Below are 26,472 nucleotides of genomic sequence, written 5' to 3' on the forward strand. Positions count from 1 at the left end.
TTGGCTATACCACCTGGATTTCAGTTTTCCAGGAAATAGTCACAACTGAGAGTTGTAGATCAAAACCCTGTCACCTGCTTGAAAACTCCTATGATAAATATGTTTATCATGCCACTTCTTAGTACGCTCTTTGTATAACTTGGCATTTTCAAATGCCTCAAAACGCAATTCATCCAATTCACTGAGCTGCAACAATCTCTTTTCACCTGTGAATCAAAATTTAGAAACTTCAAGGCCCAGTAGGCCTTGTGTTCAAGCTCAACTGGTAAGTGACATGCTTTACCGAAAACCAAATGATAAGGGGACATACCAATAGGGGTTTTGAAAGCAGTGCGATAGGCCTAGAGTGCATCATCCAATTTCAGAGACCAATCTTTCCTAGAGTTGTTAACAGTGCTCTCTAAAATTCTTTTTAATTCCTTATTAGATATCTCAACTTGCCCACTAGTTTGGGGATGATAAGGAGTGGCCACCTTATGGGTGACACCATATTTTGTCAAAAGAGCTTCAAATTGTTTATTGCAAAAATGGGTGCCACCATCACTAATAATAGCTCTAGGGGTACCAAATCTAGTGAAAATATTTTTCTTTAAAAATTTAATCACAACTTGAGTAATATTGGTGGGTAATGCTACTGCTTCTACTCATTTGGAAACATAATCAACAGCTACTAATATATATTCATTATGCATGGATTTGGGGAAAGGCCCTATGAAGTCTATGCCCCAGACATCAAATAATTCACAAATTAAGATATTACTAAGAGGCATTTCATGTTTCCTAGATATATTTCCACTTCTTTGACACCTATCACATGACTTAACATACAAATGAGCATCTTTAAACAAAGTAGGCCAATAAAAACCACACTGCAGGACCTTATGAGCGGTTTTTGATGGGCCACAATGACCTCCTACCTACCTAAAATGGCAATGGTTAAGAATCTCATTAACTTCACTCTCTGAAACACACCTCCTAATCATATTGCCCCCATAAATCTTAAAAAGGTAAGGTTCATCCCAAATATAATGCTTCACATCAGACCAAAACCTTCTAAGCCTATGCTTGTCAAGTAATTTAGGAGTTACATTACCTACCAGATAATTTACAAAATCCGCATACCAAGGTGCCTTAGAGATTGGGAGGAGCCTCTCATCAGGAAAAGAATCCTTGATCTCTTTCACCGTGGTTTCCCTTACTGAAGCATCCAGTCGAGACAAATGATCTGCTACGACATTCTCACTCCCTTTTTTGTCTCTAATCTCCACATCAAACTCTTAGAGGAGAAGGATCCATCGTATAATCCTTGGTTTAGCATCCTGTTTTGACAACAAATACTTGATGGCAGAATGGTCAGTAAAGACAACAACTCAGGACATTATCAAATAAGAATGAAATTTATCAAATGCAAAGATAACAGCAAGTAATTCCTTCTCTGTAATGGTGTAATTACGCTGAGCGTCGTCCAAGGTTTTACTTGCATAATAGATGGCCTGAAACACCTTATCTCGCCTTTATCCTAGAACTGCTCCCACAATTGCATCACTAGCATCACACATTAGCTCAAAAAGTAAAGACCAGTCAGGGGCCACAATCACAGGAGCAATTGTTAATTTCTCTTTTAATTTCATGAAAGCAGATAAACATGTTTCATCAAATTTAAACTCTACATCTTTAGACAATAATTCAAAAAGGGGTTTTGCTATTTTTGAGAAGTTTTGTATAAACCTCCTATAGAACCCAGCATGCCCTAGAAAACTCCTGACTGCCTTGACACTTGTAGGGGGAGGTAGTTTAGAAATAACCTCAATCTTGGCAGGGTCTACTTCAATACCTTTTCATGACACCTTGTGCCCCAAAACAATGCATTCATCAACCATAAACTGGCACTTTTCCCAATTTAAAATCAAATTGGCTTTCCTGCATCTCTGTAAAACTAAATTCAAGTTATGTACACAATTATCAAATGTGGTGCCATATACAGAAAAATCATCCATAAAGATTTCAATACAATGCTATAATAAATCTGAAAATAAGGCCATCATACACCTTTGAAAGGTAGCAGAGGCATTACATAATCCAAACGACATTTGTTTATATGCAAATGTACCATAGGGGCATGTAAAAAGTAGTTTGTTCTTGATCTTCAAGAGCTACGGGTATTTGCATATAACCAAAATAGCCATCTAAACAAAAGTAATACTTATGCACAGCTAACTTCTCTAACATCTGGTCAATAAAGGGTAGATGAAAGTGATCCTTCCTGGTGGCTTCGTTAAGCTTCCTGTAGTCAATACACATCCTTCATCCGGTTACCTTTCTTACGGCAATGAGCTCCTGTTGCTCATTCTGCATAACAGTAGTCCTTCCTTTCTTTGGTACAACCTGCACAAGACTCACCCAAGGGCTATCAGAGATTGGGAATATGATATCAGCATCCAATAACTTAATTACCTCCTTTTTCACTACTTCTTTCAGATTGGGATTTAATCACCTTTGGGGTTGTACTTTTGGTTTGAACTCCTCCTCCAGGTGAATTCTATGAGTGCATATGGAAGGACTGATGCCCATAATGTCATTTATGCTCCACCCGAAAGCCTCCTTGTTCTCTCTCAATACTCTCAGAAGCTTCTCCTTCATACTACCTATCAAATTGGCAGAAATAATTACAGGTAAGTGAGATGGAGGGTGTAAAAAGGCATATTTAAGATTCGAGGGAAGAGGTTTGAGTTCTAGTTAAGGAGGTTCTTCGACTGATGGCTTGGTTCTTTTCTGGGAGTGTTCTCCTAGATCTTCAAATATCCTTTGCCCGAACCATCTTCCAGGCACCCCACTGTTCAACGCTAAGTATCCTCTCCAATGCATCTTTTATTAATTCATCTTGCACCTGTGGTACATCCACGGAGAGGGAGGTAGCATCTGCAGTGATGAATCCACATTTTATTGGATTTTTACTTGTTATTTTGATGTTTCTTAATAGAAAAAGTAAACTTAGGAAGTGTAAATAACATAAAAACATCATTTTGGTCAAATATCATAGGTTTCTTAATTTTTGGTTAATTTATATTGATTTACATAGATATAGTTTGCAATTTTGATCATTTGAATAATTGTGCAGGAATTTCTAGAATTTTTCCATGGACTTTTAGCATTTGAGAAAGTTTGATATGAAAGTGATCACTTTGGATTCCATAGTGAACACTACAGTAAGCTAAATCCAGAAGGGCAGACGAAAGTGATCACTATAAACCCATAGTAACAATTACAAAGGCCCATTTTGAGAAAGTGTTGCGCGTGTTTACTTTGGAACCATAGTAGACACTCTGGAGCAACCAAAGTTATCACTCTGATACCAAAGTGACAACTCCAGAGAGGCCAAAAGCACCAGACTTGCGCGTGATTACTATGGAGCGAGAGTAACTACTATGGAACACTGTGTGTTATCACTATGATGCCAAAGTGACAACTCCAAAGAGGCCAAAAGCACCAGACTTGCGCGTGGTTACTATGAAGCGAGAGTAACTACTATGGAACACTGCGTGTTATCACTATGATGCCAAAGTGATAACTCCAGAGAGGCCCAAATCACAAGACTTGCGTGTAACCACTATGGAGCGATAGTAACTACTATGGAGCACTGCACGTTATCACTATGAAACCATAGTAGTTACTTTGGGCAAAAATTCTGCACTATAAATAGGATTTGAGAAATTAGGGTACAGTGTTTTTTACACACTTTTGGGGAACACTTGCAGAGCCTAGGGTGGCCTTGGGTGACAGCGAAGGGTCTAACCTAGGGCTTGATTTCCATTTTCTCCTTACTTCTCTTTGATTTTTGCATTGATGTTATTAATTTCTCTTCATTTTCATTTTGTAATTGTGAGACCCATCCTCATAGAGGGTTAATTTTCTTGTAATCTTTAGTGAGTTCATATGGATTCTTGAATTCTTGGTTTTTTGAATGTTAATGCAAATCCTTTTCTTTCATGAATTTCTTCTTCCTAATCTCTTGAATTGAATTGATGGTTGAATGAGGGGGACATTGTTTAATTAACCCTAATTCATTTTAATGAGATTCTAAACTTAGTTTACTTAATTCTGGGTTTATTTCTAAGGTTGCTTAATCTTGGGATGAGAGATTGGAGCCCATTGATTTGCTTAATTTCGATGGGAATTTAAGGTTGACTTTCGCTTGTTAAATTAACCTAATTCTGGGAGGAGAGGAAGAGTATTAAATCTTGAGAGGAATAGGGATAGAGTATACATGAATGAACTAGGGGTTACCACTTTTTATTGATTGAACTTTATAATTTTGTTTCTTGCTTTTTAAATTGATCTTGAAATCACAAAACCTCCTTGTTTACTTGCTTTCTGAATACACTGCACACCATATGTTTGATATTTTATTACTCGTCCAATGATTCATGGGAGACGATCTAGGTTAGCACCCTAGTATTACATTAATTTCTATTTATATTTTGGTGAGGATTTGCGACAAATCTTCCGTTCATCATGCAGCTGTCACAAAATTACATGAATCAAAAGTAGAGGGATGCTTAAGTGAATTAAAAACTTCGAATACTACTTCCTCATCATTCAATCTTAATGTAAGCTTCCCCTGCTGAACATCTATTATCGTTCTTCCTGTGGCTAGGAAAGGCCTTCCTAGCATGATATGTACTTCGTCATCCTCTTCCATGTCAAGGACAATGAAATCTGCAGGGAATATGAACTTATCTACCTTGACCAAGACATCCTCCACTATGCCCCTAGGATACGTTATCGAGCGATCAGCAAGCTGCAAAGAAATTGAAGTTGGCTTAGGTTCTTGCATACCCAGCCTTCTAAACACAGAAAATGGCATTAGATTAATACTACGCCTAGATCACAAAGCGTTTTATCAAAATGAGAGTTGCCTATAGTGCATGGAATCGTAAAACTCTCTGGATCCTTAAGCTTAGGCGGTAACTTTCTTAGTAATATTGTTGAACACTCCTCATTCAATCTGACTGTCTCGAATTCTTCCAATTTCTTCTTGTTGCTTAGCATCTCCTTGAGGAATTTAGCATATTTAGGCAACTGTGAGATGGCTTCAACAAAAGGGATATTGATGTAGAGCTTTCTGAGGATCCCAAGAAACTTATTGAACTGAGGGTCTCTCTGGTTACCCATCAACAGTTGTGGGAATGAAACTTTCGGCCTTGGCATCACTAATGCATCTTCCTTTACTTCTTTCTTCGTATCTGGTTGGCAAGCATGGCCTTGCTCATCATCGAGCACGACCTTGCTTGGGCCAAGCACGGTCGTGCATTCGTTGTCAGCATGGGCGTGCTGTTCAAAGCACGGTCGTTCTTGTTAAGCCAACATGGGCGTACAGGGTCATGCAAGGGCGTGCTGATCAACAACCACAGGCGTGCATGGCTTATATGTTTGTGTTCCAGTCAAGTTTTTCCCACTTCTTAAAGTGATTGCCTTAGCTTATTCCCTAGGATTCGGTTCTGGTTGGGATGGTAGTGCTCCTAGTGCTCTTTAACTAAGGAGACTAGTGATTTGCTCAAACTGAGATTCAAGCTTTGAAGACTGAGTCCTCATCTCAGCTTTGATTTCTACAACCTTTTATCTTCCCTCTCAATCTGTTGTTCCATCTCGGCCTCAAGTTTTTCTATTCTCTTGTCAGAGCTATGCACGTATTGCATCATCTGTTCTTGAAAATTGGATTGGAATCTAGGAGCTTCTCTTCTTTCTAGCTTCTCCCCTTGATTTTGCACATGGGGGGTCGATAGGGCGCATTTTGATTTCCTTGGCAGCTTCCCCAAGGAGTTGTATTGCTGTTGCGCCATCCTGAGTTATAATTATTACCCATAAAGTTCACCTCCTCCTGATCAAACTCTGTATTATGCGCCGACTTTGTGGGTTGATCTTGTACTCTTATTAAGCACTCCAGTTGCTCTGTGAGAGCTGCCATTTGGGTTACTAGTGGGTTGCTGCTCTCTACTTGATAGACCGGTGTAGCTTCCTTTCTCTTGAAGTTATATGTGTCAGCTGTGTGACACTGAAAGCTAGCAGATGCCATTTCGTCTATCAATCTGTATGCATCATCTGGGTCTTTCCTTATAAGAGATCGTCCTGCGGCGGCATCAATAGTGGCCCTGTTATGGATGGATAGGCCGCTGTAAAAGATCTGCACTTGCCTCCAAGTTGGAAGGTCATGATACAGGCATCTTCCCAATAATTCTCTGAATCGCTCCCACGCCTCGAACAGTGATTCTTTCTCATTCTGCTGGAAGCAACATATTTCTGTCATTAGCTTGGAAGATCTTGATAGAGGAAAGTACTTTCTCAAGAAGTGTTGAGTGAGATCCTCCCAAGTTGTGATAGAATTGGCTGGGAGTGGGGAAAATAATGCATTCACTCTTTCGGACACTGAGAATGGGAACAGGCAGAGTCAAATAGCATCGTTGGAGACTCTGTTGTATTTTATGATGTCCGTCAATCAAAGGAACTTTGTCAGATGCAGATTAGGGTCTTCGTTAGGCAAGCCCCCAAATTGTATGGAGTTCTGAACCATGGTTATGAGTGCTGGTTTCAACTCAAAATTGTTTGCCTCCACATTAGGTGCCGCGATGCTTCCAAGAGTGCCTCTGGCATTGGGTGTCATGTAATCTTGGATCGATCTCCTTCCCTCTGCCATTCTTTGCTCTCTCACTTCTTTTCTTTGTCTACGAACTGTCCTTTCAATTTTTGAATCAAACAAATAAGTTGTAGAACACTTAGAACGAGTGAGCATACATCAAAAGTAATTTTAAAAAAATGAGAATAAAATAAATACAAAAATTATAAAAATATAAAAGAGAATTCTAACAATGAACAAAACAAAATAAAACAAAACACAAGTTGCTTAAATCAATTAAATTTGAGATTTTCTTAATATTGAAAAGAAAACAATCCCCGGCAACAGCGCCAAAAACTTGTTCAGAGGGCAAGTGTACCCATCGAAAAGTAATAAAGGGTTTTCAACTAAGTTCCCGACATATCGCCCACAAGGATTGTTTATCAACTACTAAGAGTTTTCCTAATTTAATTGTTTGAGCTTCAAATATGCGAGATTAATCAGGACAAGAATTTATAAAATCAATTGTAAAAATTAAGAGCAAGAAACACAGAGCACATCTTGGTTATACTTATCAGAGAGAAACCTAGGGCGTATGGGTGTTCTCATTCAATCCTTTATGTTATTTTTCTATTTAGATCTAAATCCGATTTCCTGATGATTACTAATCATTCATACTAATACTATTAATATCCACTAGTCATGCAATATTAATATTCTTTTTTTCTAAGTTAATATCCCCAATGGTCATGCCAGTTATCAATTAGAAAAAGCCTAAGGAGCCTATGAATTTGTTAATTCAATAACGATTAAAAGATGAAGATTGGTTTGGTCTACCTAATCTTTTATCTCATTTTATCCTATAGATCTATTAATTAACCGAGGTACGATCGCCTGACGATGTAATTAATTAGAGTTAAGAATGAGAAATGATAAGATAAATTCTAATCACTAAGCAAAAATCAAATTTAGATTCAAATATCAAATTCCATAAAGTCATGAACAATAATTCCCATAGCCCTAGCTATGGATTTAGTTACTCATGTAGAAAGAAAAAGCTAGAATAATCAATAACATATCCATAATAAAGAGAAAAGCAAACTAGTACAAGAGATGAATCTTCGGTCTTCAAGTATGGTCACTTGAATCTCCAAGTGTCGCCAAGGGTGTGCCAAAGGTCCATACAAGAGAGGTGAAAGTGATCAAGAATCTTGAAGGGCCTTCTGTGAAATGATGCTCAAGAAAAAGATCCTTTCTACGATGCCTCCCCCTCTCTATTTATAGAATTAGAACTCTAGTTTGGCTAACGCAAACAAGCACAGCCGTGCATGATCATGCAGCACGGTCGTGTATATTTTCGAAGCACCCCCATGTTTCATTGGGCGTGCTTATTGCTATGAGGCTTTTAAACCTATTTATTTGGGCCTAAAATGAACCGAAATCTACTCGTGGCCTCTTTATATCAAACTGCACAATTAATGAATAAATTAGTGCAAAATCCAATAAAAATAAAGGTCAAATATGAATAAATGGCTGTAAAAGAGGGCCTAATTACAGACTTATCAGCTACCAGGTGAGTATAATGTGAGTTCTACTTTTAATGTAGCTGATCTTTCTCTTTTTGATGCAGGTGATGAAGGCCTAGATTTGAGGGCAAATCCTTTTCAAGAGGGAGGGAATGATGGAGACCAAGCCTTGAGAGATCATGAACAAGAGTCGAAGGACAAGGAGCCTAGTGAGCCCAATACATTTCAAGGACTTGGAAGCCTAACAAGAACAAGAACCAAAAAGATTAAGGAGGCCCTTCAACAAGCCATGATCACATTATTTGGAGAGGAGCCCAACATGAATCAAGAGAGGCCCAAGATGGTGAATTGCATTCAAGAGTTAGAAGAGTGAGGGCTTAAAGTATGCAAGGAAGGAGCAATGCTTATTTTTGGCGTGGACATGTTTTTGTTTTGGAACTTGGTTTTTTTTTAATAATGGGCTAATATGTTAAGTGGTCCAATTCCTTTAAGTTTGTGGCTGAACTAGGAGTGCCAAAAATAGCCATTGAGGGTTATTATTTTAATTAATTATGAGTTGAATAATGCCTAGGTGGACCATCCGTTGATTGGCTGAATTTTTGAGAGAGTCTGTGGTGCTTTTAGTTGCCTATTTCGGTTACAAAATGGTCATTAAGTGAAGCTTGATGAGTGGAGCTTAATGGGACTTTGAATGAACATTATTATTGTAATAATTTTAGTCACTAACTCATTGCTTAAGGGTGGTTGCACAAAGTTATATGAATGATCAATTTGAATGAAAATTCAGTCTTTGCAAACTTAGAAAGTGATTCTCTAGTTTTTTGAGTGATTCAAAAACCTAGGTTTATCAAAGGATATTCACCCCCTTTGTGTGCATGCCTAACCTAGTGAAAGAGTGATTCTTTCATTCAATTCCCAATTTTCCCCAATTACCACATGATTGAACCCTAATTCCCCTTTTTCCCCAAATTCGAATTTCAACTAGAAAGGAAACCTAAACTTTCTAATTTTTTACAAATTCTGCATTTCATTTCCTTAATTATCATCACCACATCATTTTCTTTTCATTTTCGTTCACCCTAATTTTTCCTTTTGATAACTCAATTTTGCATTTTTTTTTCTTTTCAACTTAATCCCAATCAATCAAAGACTCAATTACCATAAATAATTTGTCCCCAATTCTTCTAGAATTTTGAATTTCCCTAAGGTCCAATTATTCTCAAATTTGCCATTGAGGAACACATCAACTGGTCTGTCTTTTAAATTTGTTTCGCAAACATGACATATGGTTACAAATGTAGGCAAATCGGTCAATTGAATAATACATATTGCAGTATGAATATCTGCTCTTAATTCATTCTTGAATTAAGCATATAGAGCTTCACCACCTTCCTCATATTGGAAATGGGGCCAGTACTTCATTAGTTTATGGAATTTGGTTGCATACTCTCCTACTATAATATATCCTTGCTTCAGCTCTAAGAATTTTCTAGCCTTTTGTCTCTTTACATCACTAGGGAAGCAGTTTCCTAAGAAGGTTACTTTAAAAGTTTCCTAGGCAATATGTTCACTCACCTGCGGTAAATTTTTACTTGCAAACCTCCACCAGTTCGCAGCTTTCCCTCCAAGCATATATGTAGCATATACTACCCTATGCTCTTCATGACAACCCATTGCTTTAAAGATTTTCTCTACATCAATAATCCATCTTTGTGCTCCTTCAGGGTCAAATCCACATTCAAGCTTTAAGGGATTGTGCTTGGTGAATGCAAACAGTCCCCGGTATTTTGTTGGCTCTGCATTTCTATCACGCACTAAAGTCTTTAATATTTGTGTCATACAAGTAAAAATTTCATTGGTTACTCGCTCTGATCTACCCCTACTCGCCATAGTCTAATTCAACAAACATCATACATATGTTAGTAAACTTATTGTTCATATACATATACACATATACAATTAATTCAAACATTTCACACAAATCCCTACTTGGAATCATCAATTAGATTTCACTAATAAAAAATGAATTTATATTCCTGCAAAACATAAATATTAGTACACACCACACAAGCGAACTAGTCCCATACCCCAGGCTTGTTAAGACGAACTGCTCTGATACCATTTTGTAACATCCCTACTTTAATTAAACTCGTTAAGAATGGAATATTTCTATTTGTTATATGTTGTATTGGAAAATATTTTTGTATTATTTTTATAAAATAAGAATTTTAGTGGGCGAGAGATACTCACCCTTACAAACATTTTCAGGTAAAGAAGAAATAAAGAATATCGATCTGTTCTAAGATCATACTCGCAAGGAATGGTAGGAAAGGGACTGCTCTGTTGGAACCGATTATTTTGAAGAATGTAATTATTTGATTGAGTTTCTAAGTAGAACCAGAAGTATTTTTAACAAACAAATGATAAATGATGATTCAAGATTTATGTGTAATAATTAATAGTTATTTATTTAAATTATAATTTATACTCAGTCCTAGTTGAAATTTTTAATTTATTATAAAATAGCATTGTTTATACTATGTGTTTGTATAAATTCAAGTTATAAAAAATGTATCTTTACTTCATTATGAATGATACTTTTACACAGGCAAAGTTTTCAAATTTGTTGACCTTTACCAATTTATATTCATGTATCTGTGCAATTTTCCAAAACTATTCAAATATTTACGAATTTTTGTCAAGTTTATCTTAAGATATTATGTAATATTAACAAAAATTATTTGAATTACAATAGGAATATTACAAAATGGTATCAGAGTAGTTCATCCTAACAAGCCTGAGGTATAGGACGAGTTGATTGATGTTGGGTGTATTTACATAATTGATTCATAGGAATATAAGATGAATGATTGCCAGTATGACCTGTTTGATATTCCAAATAGGATTTTCTGAGAAATGTTTGAATTGAATATGTGAATGTATATGTATGTGAACAATAGGTTTGCTAAAATACGTAAAATATGCTTCTCTGAATTAGACACGAGGGGTAGAGGTAGACCAGTTGGAGCAATCAATAAGATTTTAGCGCACATGACACAAGTGTTAGATGTCTTAGTACATGATAGAAGTGTAAAACTAGCAAAGTATCAAGGATTATCTGCATTCACCAAACATCATCCTCCAAAGTTTAAAGGTGGATTTGACCCAGAAGGAGAACAAAGATGGATTGCTAATGTGGAGAAAATCTTTAGAGTGATGGGTTGTCATGAAGAGCATAGGGTAGTATATGCTACATATATGCTCAGTGGAGAAGCTGAGGACTGATGGAGATTTACGAGTCTAAATCTGCCACAAGAGAACGGATATATTAAATGGGAAACTTTTAAGGCCATCTTTTTAGGAAACTACTTTCCTAGTGATATAAAGAGACACAAAGCTAGAGAATTCCTAGAATTGAAGCAAGGAGATATGACAGTGGGTGAATATGTAGCCAAATTTCAAGAATTAATGAAGTACTGGCCCCATTTCCAACATAAGGAAGGTGGTGAGGCTTTATGTGACCAATTCAAGAATGGATTGAGGGCAGATATTCGTACTACAGTCTGTATTCTTCAACTAACTGATTTGCCCACATTGGTAAGCAAATGTCGTGTCTATGAAGCTAACTTGAAAGACAGACTAGTGGATGATAGGGTAGGAGTACCTGTTAAGCATAACAAGAAACCCTGGATATTTGAAAGAAAGCCTTACCAAAGCACAACTCAAACTCAAGCAAGTGGGCTGCCAAATTGTAGTGACAATAGCAGCAATAGTAAATCTCATGGTAGAATTAGATGCTTCCAATGTAAGGGACCTCACATGGTTAAAGATTGTCGTACATCTCTCTGGATTTGTGATTATTGTGGAAACAAAGGACATTTAGCCAATAATTATCGGTCTACATCTTAGAGAAGTGAAAGCACCAGTAGAAGCAACAAACATTCATCTAATAACAATAACTCCTTAGGTTCAAATAAAGTGCTATCGTTGTGGCAGAACTCATATGGTGAAAGAATGTACCAGGTAGAATTGGATTTGCACGTGTGGTCAAAATATGATATGTAATTAACTATTGTTGATATGTATTATTAGTAAAGTCAATGATGTTTGTATGATTGTAGAATTATATATTCATTTCCTTATATAAGAACTTTCTTCCAGTCTGTATCTTTTTGGTTATATAATATTATTATGTCTATCTTATTAATAGATCAGTTGTGCATTTCTTTACATCTTTCATCGAACAAGAATCTTGTTTTGTCATACTTCCCTTGTCACATAGTGTTGCAATGTCTAATTCCAATGATAAACCAGGTGTTATTTTAATCTATGCCTGGACTATTCAGTAGCAATTTCATATAAATCTTTTCCATAAATTTGAGTTGTATGCCACTTCTTCCTAATTCCTAATATTGAGAATGAATTGATCCAATCATATTTGTTTGACGCGAGAGTAAAGCTTTAACCTTGAGTATTTATGTATCACATATTCCAGATTTTAGGAATGGACGATTTAATGAAAGTAGGGAAAATCAGAGCTCTTACAGCGTTGTTATTTTTGTGAATAAATTTTTCAAACGCGGATATATGTCAAGTCATGGATAGAATTTTTGAAAATTTCTATAGAAGTGACAAAAACAAAATAACTTCATATAGCAGAACTTAAGTTGACTATAAGTGTTGCATTGGAAACTAGTTTAATAATGATTACACCATATAGTGCCACTAATGGAGTTAATTAGGGTAAAGATTTTGTGGTAGAAATGATTCGTGAAACTAAGTATGTTATTATAAGGAGTACTTGTAATTTATATGAAAGGGAAGACAGTATCATAAGAATGTATATGAATTATCGTTAGCTTAATAGAATGACCATCAGCAATAAATAACCGCTGATGAGAGCAAGCGATTTTCTTGACAATCGAGAAAAAAATTTCACTAATGACATCACTAATTGAACTGAATTGAAAGGGGGAAGCCTTATTGAGAATAAAGATATATTTATTTTAGGTGAATTTGCACATAATTCTCCTTTATAATAGTAACGTGATAATCATTAAGAATTAAAAAATATATTAAGATTAATTTAACTTAGGTTATTCATGTTAACTTTCTTTGAGAATTTAAAATGTTATAGGCATACATGATGTATTAAGAGATGAATGATATAGTGAAATAGGTATATATATGTGTGTGTAAATATTGACTTTCATATTCTAAATAAATAAATAATATTAATAACTCAGGATTATTTATGTTAACTCTCTTTTTAAGACTTCAACTTTATAATTTTACATTATTATATTATGCACGTGTTTGATGGAACACTAAGATGTCACAGAATTGGCAATGTTACTAACGTCCTCTGAGTCAAAAGGCTAGTGAGTTGTTCCAATTGTGACTTGATATCTAAATATTGTAATTCCATCTCTGAATATTGTGATCTTAATTCTGATTTGATTTATGCAAAGTTTTTATCCTTTCTTTCAATTTGTTGCTACAACTGAAATTCAAGCTTTGATATTCTTTTATAAGAGCTATGCACATTCTGCATTATAGTTTCATGTAATTTAGATTGAAATATGGGAGCTTTTCTCCTCTTTGGTCTCTCTCCTTGGTTCTACATATAGGGAGGGCGATAGGTGCTTGAATTTTGTTTCCCTTGGCAATTTTCCCAAGGGTATGTAGAATTACTTCACCATCCTGAGTTATAATTATTTTCTAAGAAATTTGCTTCCTATTGCTAAAACTCTGAGATTGTAGAAGGTCTTATTGATTGATCTTGTGCTCTCATTAGAATTTCCACTTGCTTTGTAATAGCTTCAACTTGGGTTACTAGTGGATTGTTGCTCTCTACTTGATAGACTAGAGCGGTTTCCTTATTTCTGTTCATGTAAGAGTCAGTTGTATACTATTGAAAAATGGCATCATATCTTTTTTCCTCGATCACTTGCTTAGATTTCAAGGAAGTTTTCTTTGTCTTCGCCAGACCTCCACTCTTAATGACTCCAAGTACCATCAAAATTATATCAAAACCAAGATATCCAAGTCGTAGCCCTCAAGGTTCTTTAAATATGGTTTAGAGTCTATTAGGGATGAAGGTTGTTGCTTCTAAGAAATATACAAATATGACGTATCAAAAGAAAAAGATATGATTTGCCAAATTTCAAATTCAAATCCTCTCTTCGTAGGTCCCTTAAAACCTTCAAGTTAGATGTACCAAAATAAGAGCACAGTCGTGCACACCAATTTGCACGGTCTTGCATATACTCGAAGTATGGACGTGTTTGTCCTATTTTTCATCAATTCATGCTTAAAACACCTTAATAATCTATTAGAGCTCTTAACATATTAAATTGCGATAATTTGTGGAATAATCAATGCAAAACTCATTCAAATTAGGATCAAGTACATAAAAATAGGCTACAAAAGCATGTCAAAATATAAACTTATCAGTTATCACCCTTAGAGATTAATTATCCTCATACATAATTAATTTAAAGAGCACTAAAGGCCTTTTGATTTCTTGTTAAGTCTACTTTTCAAATGTGGAGTAAAGATGAAATAGAAACACCCAAAGATCTCCAGGTTTGTCTCTCGTTAGCCTCAATATATTACCTCTTCCATGTCTACCTATTGTATGATCAGAATCTACTATAATGCACACAAATAAATAATAAAATGAACACAAAATTAGGTGACAATATACATTTAATTCTTAGATATGACAAAATAAATTCAGTCACACATAAAATTCAATAAATAAGATGGAATAAATTTTTAACCAGCACAAACATCTTGTAAGAGTAACGTTATATTTTTACATATAAACCCAAATTTACACATTTCAACTGATATATGAAGCAACAGAGAACATTTTCTATGGATCCACTTGCCAATTTACTAATCAATCATTTCTTCATATTCATATCCGAACGGAGGCTTTATCTGATGTTTGGAAAGAACAATTCGAAATTTTAGAGAATTTAAACTTTTTAAATTGCATCATTTTAATTCTTATTATTATTTTGGTTTGGATAGAGTAATTAAATTGTCTTTATTAAAACTTTTTGGTTTGGATTGTTAACGCAGGTGGTTTTACTACTCCTTCTGGTTCATATCAAAATAACTCGAGAAAAAAAAATGAAAATTTAATGGCAATATCTCTAATTTCAAGGCCAATATCATAAAAAATATTAATTCTAACAGTTTTATGTAAGATCAATAATAAAAAAAAACTCATAATCAATAACTCAATAATTAATTGAATAGATAAAAAAAAAAAAAAAGGAGATATGTGCAAATTAAATCTTCTCGCAATCCTTAGCTTCAAAAGCTCAAATCTGTAGAGTAAGAATCATGGAGTAGAAATCACAAAACAAAAACCTCAACCATATTTCAGATTAATGCCTTGAATCATTGGGAATGATAAGCACAGAAAAACTGTCACAAAAGCTTATGAAGAGAATGAGAATAAAAGGAGAGCCATAGCAGTAATGGAAGAAACCAAGAAAAGAAGCATTTCAAAGAGATCAGAGAAGAGAAAAAGCTTGCGGTAAAATTAGAAAAGTAATGAAAACTGCAGTGGACATGAGTCTAGATTTTAGAATTCCTTCTATTTTGGTGTTATTTTAATTTCTCCAAATTTGACAATTAAAATTCCCTCTCCAATTACTCAAGAATTTCAAATTTTCTTTTATCAAATACCCAAGCAAGATATTTTGATAGAGAGAATTTTAAACGTTGGCTAAAATTACATTCCTTCTATAAATTTATGCTTACAAACAAAAATGTCTTAACTCGCGAATTTTGTAGACCAAGAGTTTACTTTGGTCAATCCCATGCAAGCCACATATTAAGCAAGTCAACTCTATTATGAAGTGATAGGATTCAGAAGCTAAAAGTAATCATGTTTCAAGGAGAATTAGCAAGTTCAATGTAAATCATGTGGCATTTGGAATATGTATGCACAATATGTTATTTTTATTTTTATTTTTATTTTTATTTTAAATTTAGATAGCAGGTATCATCCACTGAAGGCAATTTTGTTAGAGTCAAGTAGGATCTCTATGAGTGGTAAAATTCTCCTTACAAGTATTAACACAGCTACATTTACTAAGACTCAAAAATATAAGTGAAGTTGTAACAATCCTAAATCAATTATTTACGTGCACCTATGTTAATTTAAATATAAATAAGTTAATTCAAACACCTCTACTGTTTTGCAACTTGCATCATAGTTATTACCCGGTTAATCTACACTAAATATTAAAGATGAGTGCAAATGCTTCATCTATGAACTTGTTTTGGCCATCTCTACAAAAAGCCATTAGGTGATTTTGGAGTAAGAGATACCTTACTCTTTATCATTAAATGTGTGCACTATGTAGATTATATTATCTTTTACTTCAACACCATATTTTTTATGTTATAGTTAAAGTTGAATGCATTTAACAACAATAAGAATTCTCTATAATGCACCACCCTACACAATTTGGGTGGCCTAACCAACCAATGACAATGCAATTTTGCCATAAACATACAAAACATAAAAACACTTGTGAATCTTTTAACTCTCATTTTGACCCCCATACTATACTTCACAGTTGAATTTGGTACGTTGGTGAGATATAAGTAACTTAGTACCCCTTTTGTTGTTGAATGCCTCTAAGTTGCTTTCTATTCTGTTTTTACTTACAACTAAGAATGGATTGGGGCTGGGAGAAGAAAAGAAAACAAACAAAACAGCTTTACTGAATTTGCTTGTATTTTTAAGCTACCCTTGATGCGTGTTTAACAGGCTAGAAGGCCTTGGCAGATAACCATAAGCTTTCGTGGTTCAGCTGAAATACCCAAGAAATCACTTATCTGTCACGAAAGGATGATCATCATCTGCAGTCACAAATTCACTAACCCCACTTTCAACCTCAATTGAGCTGCAGCCAGGAGCCCTTGACTGTTTTATCTGATTCCTAACAATCACCTTCTTATTCCACAAGCCTTTATTTGCATAAATATTAGACATAGAAACACTATCACCCACATAGTTAGGATCCAACTTGAGCAGCTTATGCCAAACTTCCACTGCTAGCTCTAATTCGCCATGGAGGCAGCATGCTCCCAGCAAGTTTCGCCAGACTACTGCATTTGGCGGCACTGGCATCTCTATAATGAAGTCATAGGCATCTCTCAGATGCCCACCTCTGCATAAAAGATCCACCATGCACCCAAAGTGAGGCTCTCTTGGCTCTATACCATAATCTTCACTCATACTTCTGAAATGGCGCTTCCCTTCCTCAACTAGACCTGCATGACTGCAAGCCATTAAGACTCCTAAGAAAGTTACATCATTTGGAGTTATGACATTACCGTAGGAACTCCAATTTTCCCTGTCCTTCATTTCTGAGAAAAGTTGAAGAGCCTCATGTGCTTGCCCATGCAGCCCGTGCCCCACAATCATGGAAGTCCAAGTCGTGACATCTTTGTTTCTCATGCTATCAAACAACTTCCTGGCAGTTGCAATATCCCCACATTTAGCATACATATTTATAAGAGCATTATTCAAACACAAATCTCTGTTCAGCCCTTGTTTATGCTGCACAAAAGCATGGATCCATTCACCCATTTCAAGTGCCCCAGTCTCAGCACAGGCAGAGAGAGCAACAGTCACAGTGACCTGATCAGGTTCCACATTGTTCATCAGCATCAACCTAAACAGTTGCAAAGCCTGGTTGTGCTTGTGATGGTCAACATAGGCAGAAATCAAAGATGTCCAGCATATGATGTTCTTGAATGGTATTTCATCAAAAACTTGGTGTGCATTACTAAGGTTGCCTTGTTCGGCATACACTTTCAAAAGAGATGTCTGAAGTTGAACAATGGTTTGGTGGCCAAGTTTTATGATGAGGGCATGCAATTGTTTTCCTTGGATGGAGGAATGTTTCTGTTTGCAGGCTTGGAGGGCATAGAGTAGAGAATAGCTATCAGTGGAGTTGAAAGTGGGTCTTTTTCTTAAGAAGAATCTGAAGAGTAACAGCACTTTGGTGTGGCTATTGCACTCAAGGTGCTTCTTAAGGGTCTGGTTTGGCTTTGGTGGTTTGAGGTTAATGTGGAAATCAGCTTTGTGATGCCATGTGGACATGGAGCCATGAAACAACTTGTTCTGACTCCTTTGAAGCAAAGTGTTGAACCATTTCAAGTGTGTCATGAATTTCACAACTCACTAATTCAGTTCTGCCATGTTATGTGTATAATTGACATCCTTTACACCTTCTGTTGGGCTAAAGTTATTGACAAACCCACCCGACTTCAATCAGCTGCAACCTCTTTTATTGGCATGTTTTTATTTGAAAGTTCCAGTGTGCTGTGAGCAAATAACTTAAAGGCTGTATTTGAGTGTATTTGAGAGTGAGAATAGAGAAAAATAATAGATTTATTTTACTATAATTCTTGTATCTTTCTCTTTTTTATAAATTCTCAAATAAAACTTTATTTAGTGAAAACTAGCAAAACCTATTATGAACATAGTTTGAATCCTCTCTCCAGCAAATTTTCACATCTAAATTATTTTAATAATTGATTATATTTATAATCAATTACTATGATAATGAATTTTATAAAATAAGTTTTCTTTTTTAATATGTTTGATGAAAATAATATTAAAATATTCTATTGCGTTTGAATTGTATAAAATAATTATTTTTATATTGAAATAAAAGAGAATTGTAAAAAAAAAAGAATATTTAAATGAGAAAAAAAAAACAGGTTATCAAATTTAAAATATCACATTATTAATATTTAACAAATATATAACAAAAATGATTATTAAAAATTTAATTAGAAGTTTTTAAATTATGAGAATTTAATTAAGAATTTTAGGAAACTATAAAAACTAACAGATTAATTTGTCTTTTAAAATAATTAATATTTAAAGATAAAATGAGAACATAAAAGATAAAAAAAACAAGCAGATAATTTTTTAATCATAAGCTCTAAAACATTGTTATTCCAAATAAGTTATTACTTTTGTAAAAAAAAATAATCAAATATTATAAGTTGATTTTCTAAAATATGCCAAACAAGAATGAATAGTTTTTTTTTTCCAATTTTTTCACATAATAAACAAAATTAATTTTTAACATAAATTTTTATTGTCATTTTATATAAAAAAAAAACTAAAATGAATATTATTTTATAAAGTCAAAGATTAAGTAAAATTTTAATAAAGAAAGGATTAAAATGATTACTCTATTATTTAATCACTCATAAAGATACACACTGAAAATTTTGTACAATTCAGCTCTTATTTTTATATTCTTCAGACGACTTACGTACTTGGCAATGCCAAACCCGAGCTTCTGCGAGGATTCAATAGTGTGTGTTTTTTTTTAGCATAGAGCTTTAAAGTTCGTAACATTACTTTGAAGTAAAATAAAGATGAAGGAGCAGAAATAAAGTTGGTGTTGTACTCAAATTTAAATTTCACTTAATTATAATTTTAGTAAATATAAAAGTAGTATTTTTAGAATTAGTGTTTGTGAAAATATATGTTAGAATTTGGCTTTTTTATTTAAATATTGTAAAATAAAAAACAATTTATCAAAATAGTGTATTTTTTAAACAATTTCCTTGTCTGGGGTTGGAGCACACACGTATCGCCAAAACAGCTGGCGAAACTTATTATTTTAATATTATAAAACAAGTTTCACCACACGAAGGGCGAAAGTTGAACGAAGTAGAAGCATTAGAGAGCGGTTCCTAATGAACCACTCTCAGAAGTTCTACTAAGATAGCGGTTCCTAAGAACCGCTCTCAGAAGTGCTTATAAGAGAGCGGTTTCACAAGAACCGCTCTCAGAAGTCCTCTTAGAGAACGGTTTATTTTGAACTGCTCTCTAATCTCGCGGACAGTTTCGCCAAAATCGACGCAAAGCTGACCTTGTTTCGTCAAATACAGAGCAAAACTTGTAAAAATAAATTCATCAATTAAAATGAACGGTTGGAGAGCATTTGGGAGACGTGCTAAGATCATGGAAATTTCGCAACTGCTATGGCGAAAGTTATTTCGCCCAGCCCCGTCTTTCTTCTTTTCTTCCCCCCTTCTCCTCCATTTCCACATTTGATTTTTCTGCTTCCCTTTCCGTCACTGGCCCTCGTATAGTTTGTTCTTTTTGCTTTATTTGTGGTAAAAATTATGAAGTTTTAAAGCATTTATCTGAGGTAAAAATAATTATTATTATTATATTTATCTATTAATTTATGTTCTATATGTTTTTAAAAATATGTAAAAAGTTGAAAAAATTGACTTTTTAATTTTTTTTTATAATATGCAGGGGGTGTAGTACAGTAAAAAATAGTGGTAAATATTTATTAAGGTTAGTAAAATTTTGATCTCATTTATCAATTTGTGTAGTATAGAAATATAGAATTTGTTATTATGTAATTATTGTAGACTTAAAAAAATAGTATATGATAAATAAAATTGAAAACGAAATTATAGGTAAATAATGTCATAATAGTGATAATATTAAATAAAAAATGATATAATATGTTTGTATTAATACATAATTTAAAATAAAATTTATATAATATGTTTGAATAATATAATTAGTCATGTTATATTAGTTATATATTTATAAGAATAGAAAGAAATTATGAAATCAGTTAAATCACACTCGTATATTAATATATTTTTTTTGTATAAATGGCATCATCTTCAGGACAGAGTCGGGTTATTAATCATGGTCCAGAAGATCCATCACTTCTTCGGTTTCAGAGTATTCATGTTTCTGAGCATGTTTGGGATGGACGTGATCACCCGACGTTGAGGGTCAGGAAAAGTCAAAATATTCCTGGTGGACTAGAGGGTGTTCTTGAAGAAATTATTCCTCATCTGGAGTTAGCAGGGTTTATTGGAATGGCTAACTTATCCCAGTTTTCCCTAGATGTGGGGTTGATTACTGCATTAGTGGAGAGGTGGAGGCTTGAGACGCATACCTTCCACATGCCCCCTGGAGAGTGTACTATTACTCTTCAAGATGTTGCAATCCTGTTAGGATTACGTATAGATGGGAGACCAGTTATAGCACCTACTGGAGGTGATTGGGCGCAGATTGTGGAAGACAGCTTAGGTATCAGACCAGGACCTGAGCATTTTGTAGGGAGTTTCTTGAAGATAAGCTGGTTAGACATCCACTTTACTCATATTAGTATGCATAATCACAGTCCTATGCAGATTACTCGATTTGCTAGGGCATATATATTGAGGCTCATTGGAGGGTTCATTCTTGCTGATCACTCTAGTAGTAGAGTATCTGTTAGATACTTACCTTTACTTGAAGATTTTGAGTTGACCGGTCAGTATAGTTGGGGCTCAGCAGTTCTAGGTTATTTGTACCGAGAGCTATGCATGGCCACTAACATTGATCGTGTTGCTATTAGAGGACTTGCTGCGTTGGTTGTGATGTGGGCTTGGGATAGATTTCCTGATATAGCACCTAGTAATCCCCTCTATACACGTCTCAATCTTCCGTACGGTGTCAGGTAAGTTTTTATTGTTATTGTTATTGTCTGTCTATGCATACATTATATATAATGTTATTTATCGATCATGTAATATTTTTATTAAACATTATTTGCAGATGGTTGTCACAAGGAATGAGGAAAGGAAGGAAAGATGTACAGTACTACAGATATCTCTTTGATCGTGTACGACGTGATGAGGTAATATAGCCTAATTTATGCTAAAATAGGTAAATAAAATTAGATATCATTAATGGTGTTTATCGTATTTTTATTCTTTCATGTAGATTATATAGGTGCCATACAACATGGAACTTATCAACATGCTTCCACCCATCTGTAGAGACGGTATGGATTTATGGAGGGCGATTGTGCCACTTATATGTTTTCAAGTTTGTGAGTGGCATCAACCTGACCGAGTGATGCGTCAGTTTGGTATGGTTCAGCATATACCAAGGGCTCCTTATCAACTTGACCAGCTTCATGACCTTACCCTTAGAGGAAAGACTGGAGAAAATTGGTCAGCAAAATTCGGTGCTATTTTAGATATTTGGGAGAGTAGACGCTTGTGGGTTATGGCTAATGAGATGCAGTATGGATTACTCAGTTCTAATTCAGAATACATGCGATGGTATATTACTCACACTCGTCGTTGGATGACCAGGGATGCAGCCATATCAGCTCTGTCGGTATGTTGTTATTTTATTTAATTATTGAGACAATTTTGTAGTATACAAATATGTTAAACTCATTTCATTTTCAGGGTGATGCGATGGAGAGATTGCATTACTTAAGTACTGATGGACAAAATGATTTTACCTTTGAAGAGTTGAAGGACTTGTCTGAGACTCTCCTATCACTAAAAAAGAAGCATGATCGCATATTAGAACATGTTTCATGTTCAAATCCTCCAGTGCAGAGTGGCAATCCACAACATCCAGACTTACACGTAGATCATCCACAACAACGAAGAGAAGGAAAGGGTTTGGGACGTCGACGACGACAAGTGTACGCAGCAGAGTGGTCCGTTCCAGCCATGGCAGAACGCCCTGATGGTATTTTCCCCATACCATCACAGTTCCCTTTCCAGACATCCAATGTGCAAAATGCCCCCACTTATTTCCATTCATCACAGGGAAGACACCATTCATCACAGCCCCCATCATCACCATTCACAGGAGCAGAAGATTATAGTCCACGACCTGATTTCTTTATGACACCTCCTCATGATCACCAATCTCTTTTGACTCCAGGTGCCCCATACATGGAAGCTGACCCTATACCATCCTTCATGCCTCTGATGGATTTAGGGATTGATCTGAATGCTGAGTTTGGGGTTGTTGCCGATGTTGGACTGATTCGGTGAAATCCACATCGAGGAGCTCGAGATAGACAGAGGCAATGCATCTTGACTCCAGAGGTTCATGATCATCATGCACACATGGCAGACCAGCCATGAGATGTAAAACTGTTGTATGTTTAAAACTTTTCACAACTAATGTATGTGGCGTAAATAACATTCGCATTAATATTTCATCACATCCTTCATCTTTACAATTACATCATTTTTGCTTTTACATATTACACTCAGTTTTGTTGACGACAATGACGTCGATTATGACCAACTTCGTTACAACGTGAACACCTTTGTCTAGTTTGTGATTCAACCCAGTCCATTTCATTCCTAATACGAGTTGACTTAGGTCGTCCCTTAGCTCTAGCTCTTTCAATGTCAGGCACCAACTTCCATTCACTGTTTGTATGGATGTTGCATTCATTACCAAGGGGGCGCCACTGTGGAGAGTATGCATTGACAACATATTCTATTGAATAAACTGGGTCAACATATTGCCAAATATTAAGACTTACAGCTATACAGGCCGCTATGACATGCGAACAAGGATATCAATAGGACTAAAATCTTCCACATTCGCAATATCTTCTATCTAATATAACTGTCCATTTGTGTCCACCTCTTTGCGTGATTGGATTAAATGCTTCTTCAACCTCAAAAGTTTTCCTGTGTACATCATACCTACGAACCTGGTGTGATGAAGCCTCTTGTTGATTTTTTTTGTATTTGCAACATTACTATACGACAAAACATGTTTCCATTGTGAAGGTCAGATATGGCTTCTTCTCCACGCTTTACAAAATATTCAACTAAACGTCCGTATGTGGCTTTAACCAGTGTAGTTATGGGTATATTTCTAGCACCTTTAAACACCTTATTCACAGCTTCTGAAAGATTTGTGGTCATGTGACCATAACGTCGCCCATCGTCATCATAACATAATGTCCATTTCTCTTTTTATATGCAATCAATCCACCTTTGTATATCTTCAGATTCATTACGAAATCTACTTAACTTTTGCTCAAATATTACCTTGGATGGTGTATAACCTACACATAAAACATTATTTTTAAACCAGTGGATTAAATTTGGCTAAACATTTAATTAACTCTAACATATATCTAAATTAAATAAATTATAATCACATACCTAATTTTATGAGGTCTTTCTTCAAGGCGATATTTTTAAATCGGTGATTAAAGTTGCTGGCAATATGACGAATGCAGTATACATGATATGCATTTGGAGGTTGCCACCCAATGTGTGGATTTGAGACAGCTCCTTTGATACTTTGATGCCTATCTGATATCAAACAAATTCCAGACTTATCAGTAACATGCAAACGAATCAATGCCAAGAACCATTCCCATGCTGACAAGGTTTCTCCTTCAACAATTGCAAAAGCTATTGGAAAGACACAATTGTTTCCATCTTGAGTTGTTGCAATAAGCAACGTATGACGATACTTACCATATAAGAACGTCCCATCCACTTGCAATAAAGGTTTGCAGAATTTAAAAGCTTCATGACATTGTTTAAATGACCAGAACACTCGTTCAAATACTCTATACCTGTTATCCACTTGATGAGAAGCCACATACTCCTTCGTTTCAACTTTATAAACAGATCCAGGAGCATGTAATTGCATGTATTCTAACCAATGTGGCAAGGTAGCGTATGATTCATCTCAGTCACCAAATAATTTGACAATAGCTTTTTGCTTCGCCATCCAAGCTTTTTTATATGAAATTTTGTATCCAAACTGAGCGCAGATTCTCTCTTGTATCAATGAAATATGTATTGACGGCTCTTCATTCACCATTCCTACATAAGAATCAATTGGTCTAATTAATAACAATGTAATTGTAAAAAAATTAAATAACATATATAAAATATGTCTTACCAAGAATGCATGAAGAAATTAAATCGAAATCTAACTTTTGATGATCTTGAGAAATTCTAACATTAACACATGTATGTGAACCACCCCACCTCGTTATTTTCCACTTGTTTGAATTTTTCAACAATGAAGCTCTCACTCTCCATGGACAACCAGAAGTATGATTTAAGCATTTAACATACAAACATGTTGGTTTTGACTCAGCCACAAAATAACTTTGATGAATCTTCATTGCGTAATGTTTTAATGCATTTTTCACATCTTCTTTACTGTCAAATAACAACCCAACGAATAAAGAATCTCCTTCAACCCATGAATTGACATCTTCACAATGTTCTTCATTCATTTCTTGATCAGGATATTCCCAATTAATATACTTATACTGTGGAGTAACATTCCAAAAAGGAATCACAGTATCTCCTGCATTATATTTTGCAAAATTATTTACCATTAATATTTACATATTAAACTAAAAACAAATAATTTTTTACAATATTGCACATTACCTCCTGCACTTTCGTTTACTTGTGTATTTAAGTTTGAATGAAACTCGCCTTCAGCATCAGTAGGGAAGAACTGTCTAATGAAATATCTGCTTCATCATCTCCATCAGTGTCACTCTCATAATCTGAATCTTCATTATCTTCATCAACATCATTTCTAACTCCTTAATGGAAAAATTTTTACACTTTCAATACAAAATATGACATATATTAATAAAAACATTTACATAATTTATAATTTTACCTTCGACATGATCACAACTCACAACAGTGTTATCATTTTGTTGTGAAATTGATAAATTTAAATTGATCATCTGTAATGGCACTGATGAACTTCCACCAACAGCAATGTCTACATATAACTCAATAACATTTCTACTAGATTGTTGTTCAAATGCACTTATCATGCAATCAATATCTTCATCATCACATATATCTAAAGCTGTATATTGTCTACTATTTTCATCAATCAAAAAACGAGAAATTAATCTACAAATTACTTGATTATTATTAAGATTAAGTTTCAAATGAATTTTTCTTTTCAAGGCTTCAAAACTTATTCTTCGCTGTATCTGAATCACTCTCTTACTTCCATCAAAGCTCACTCCTTCATTTCCTTCATATATTCTACCATTCCAATATATAATAATAACAATTCTACTCATCCTGCATTTTTACAAATAAACTTTATTTAATATTTAATTTTAAATATAATATAAAAATATTAATAATACCAAAATTGAATAAATAAAACTAACCTTTCTCCTTCCTCCTTCCTCCTTCCTGTTTTTCGATTGCAAAATGAGCCTCGGATGAGAGGGGGCAGGGGTGAAAATAAATAATATCAGGTTTCGCCAAAAGATCTGCGTTAAAAATGTTTTCACAGGACAAATGGCGAAAGAGGAACTTGGCAGTAACTTCTGAGAGGAACCGCTCTCTAATTACCACTTCTGAGAGCGGTTCATTTGGAACCACTCTCTAATACGCAACTGTGAGAGCGGTTCAATCTGAACTGCTCTCTAAAATGGAATTCTAAGAGCGGTTAAATGGAATCGCTCT

General features: G+C 34.9%; 1 protein-coding gene across 1 annotated transcript; it reads right to left on the reverse strand.

Moving 5' to 3' along the window:
• Positions 1–16,743: 16,743 nt before the first annotated feature.
• LOC113851938 (putative pentatricopeptide repeat-containing protein At1g74400) lies at positions 16,744–25,336 on the reverse strand. Its single transcript, XM_027482215.1, has 7 exons — positions 25,323–25,336; positions 24,365–24,396; positions 24,160–24,312; positions 23,700–23,897; positions 23,283–23,491; positions 22,476–22,738; positions 16,744–18,305 (listed from the first exon to the last, which is right to left on the reverse strand). Exons 1-7 carry the CDS (start codon positions 25,334–25,336, stop codon positions 16,997–16,999), a joined length of 2,178 nt encoding a protein of 725 aa, XP_027338016.1. The 3' UTR covers positions 16,744–16,996.
• Between the last annotated feature and the right edge of the window lie 1,136 nt (positions 25,337–26,472).

The sequence above is a fragment of the Abrus precatorius genome, unplaced genomic scaffold (assembly GCF_003935025.1).
Source record: "Abrus precatorius isolate BTA unplaced genomic scaffold, Abrus_2018 Scaffold10, whole genome shotgun sequence".
NCBI lineage: Eukaryota > Viridiplantae > Streptophyta > Magnoliopsida > Fabales > Fabaceae > Abrus > Abrus precatorius.

Excerpts from the sequence above, each read along its gene's own strand:
- LOC113851938 (XM_027482215.1), bottom strand. Across the intron at positions 23,898-24,159 it reads GAAAGACCTCATAAAATTAG|AAGCTGTGAATAAGGTGTTT; the intron begins GTATGTGATTAT and ends CAAATCTTTCAG. Across the intron at positions 18,306-22,475 it reads AGTCCTTCAACTCTTCAAAG|GAGTCAGAACAAGTTGTTTC; the intron begins GTAAAATCATTT and ends TTTGCTTCAAAG.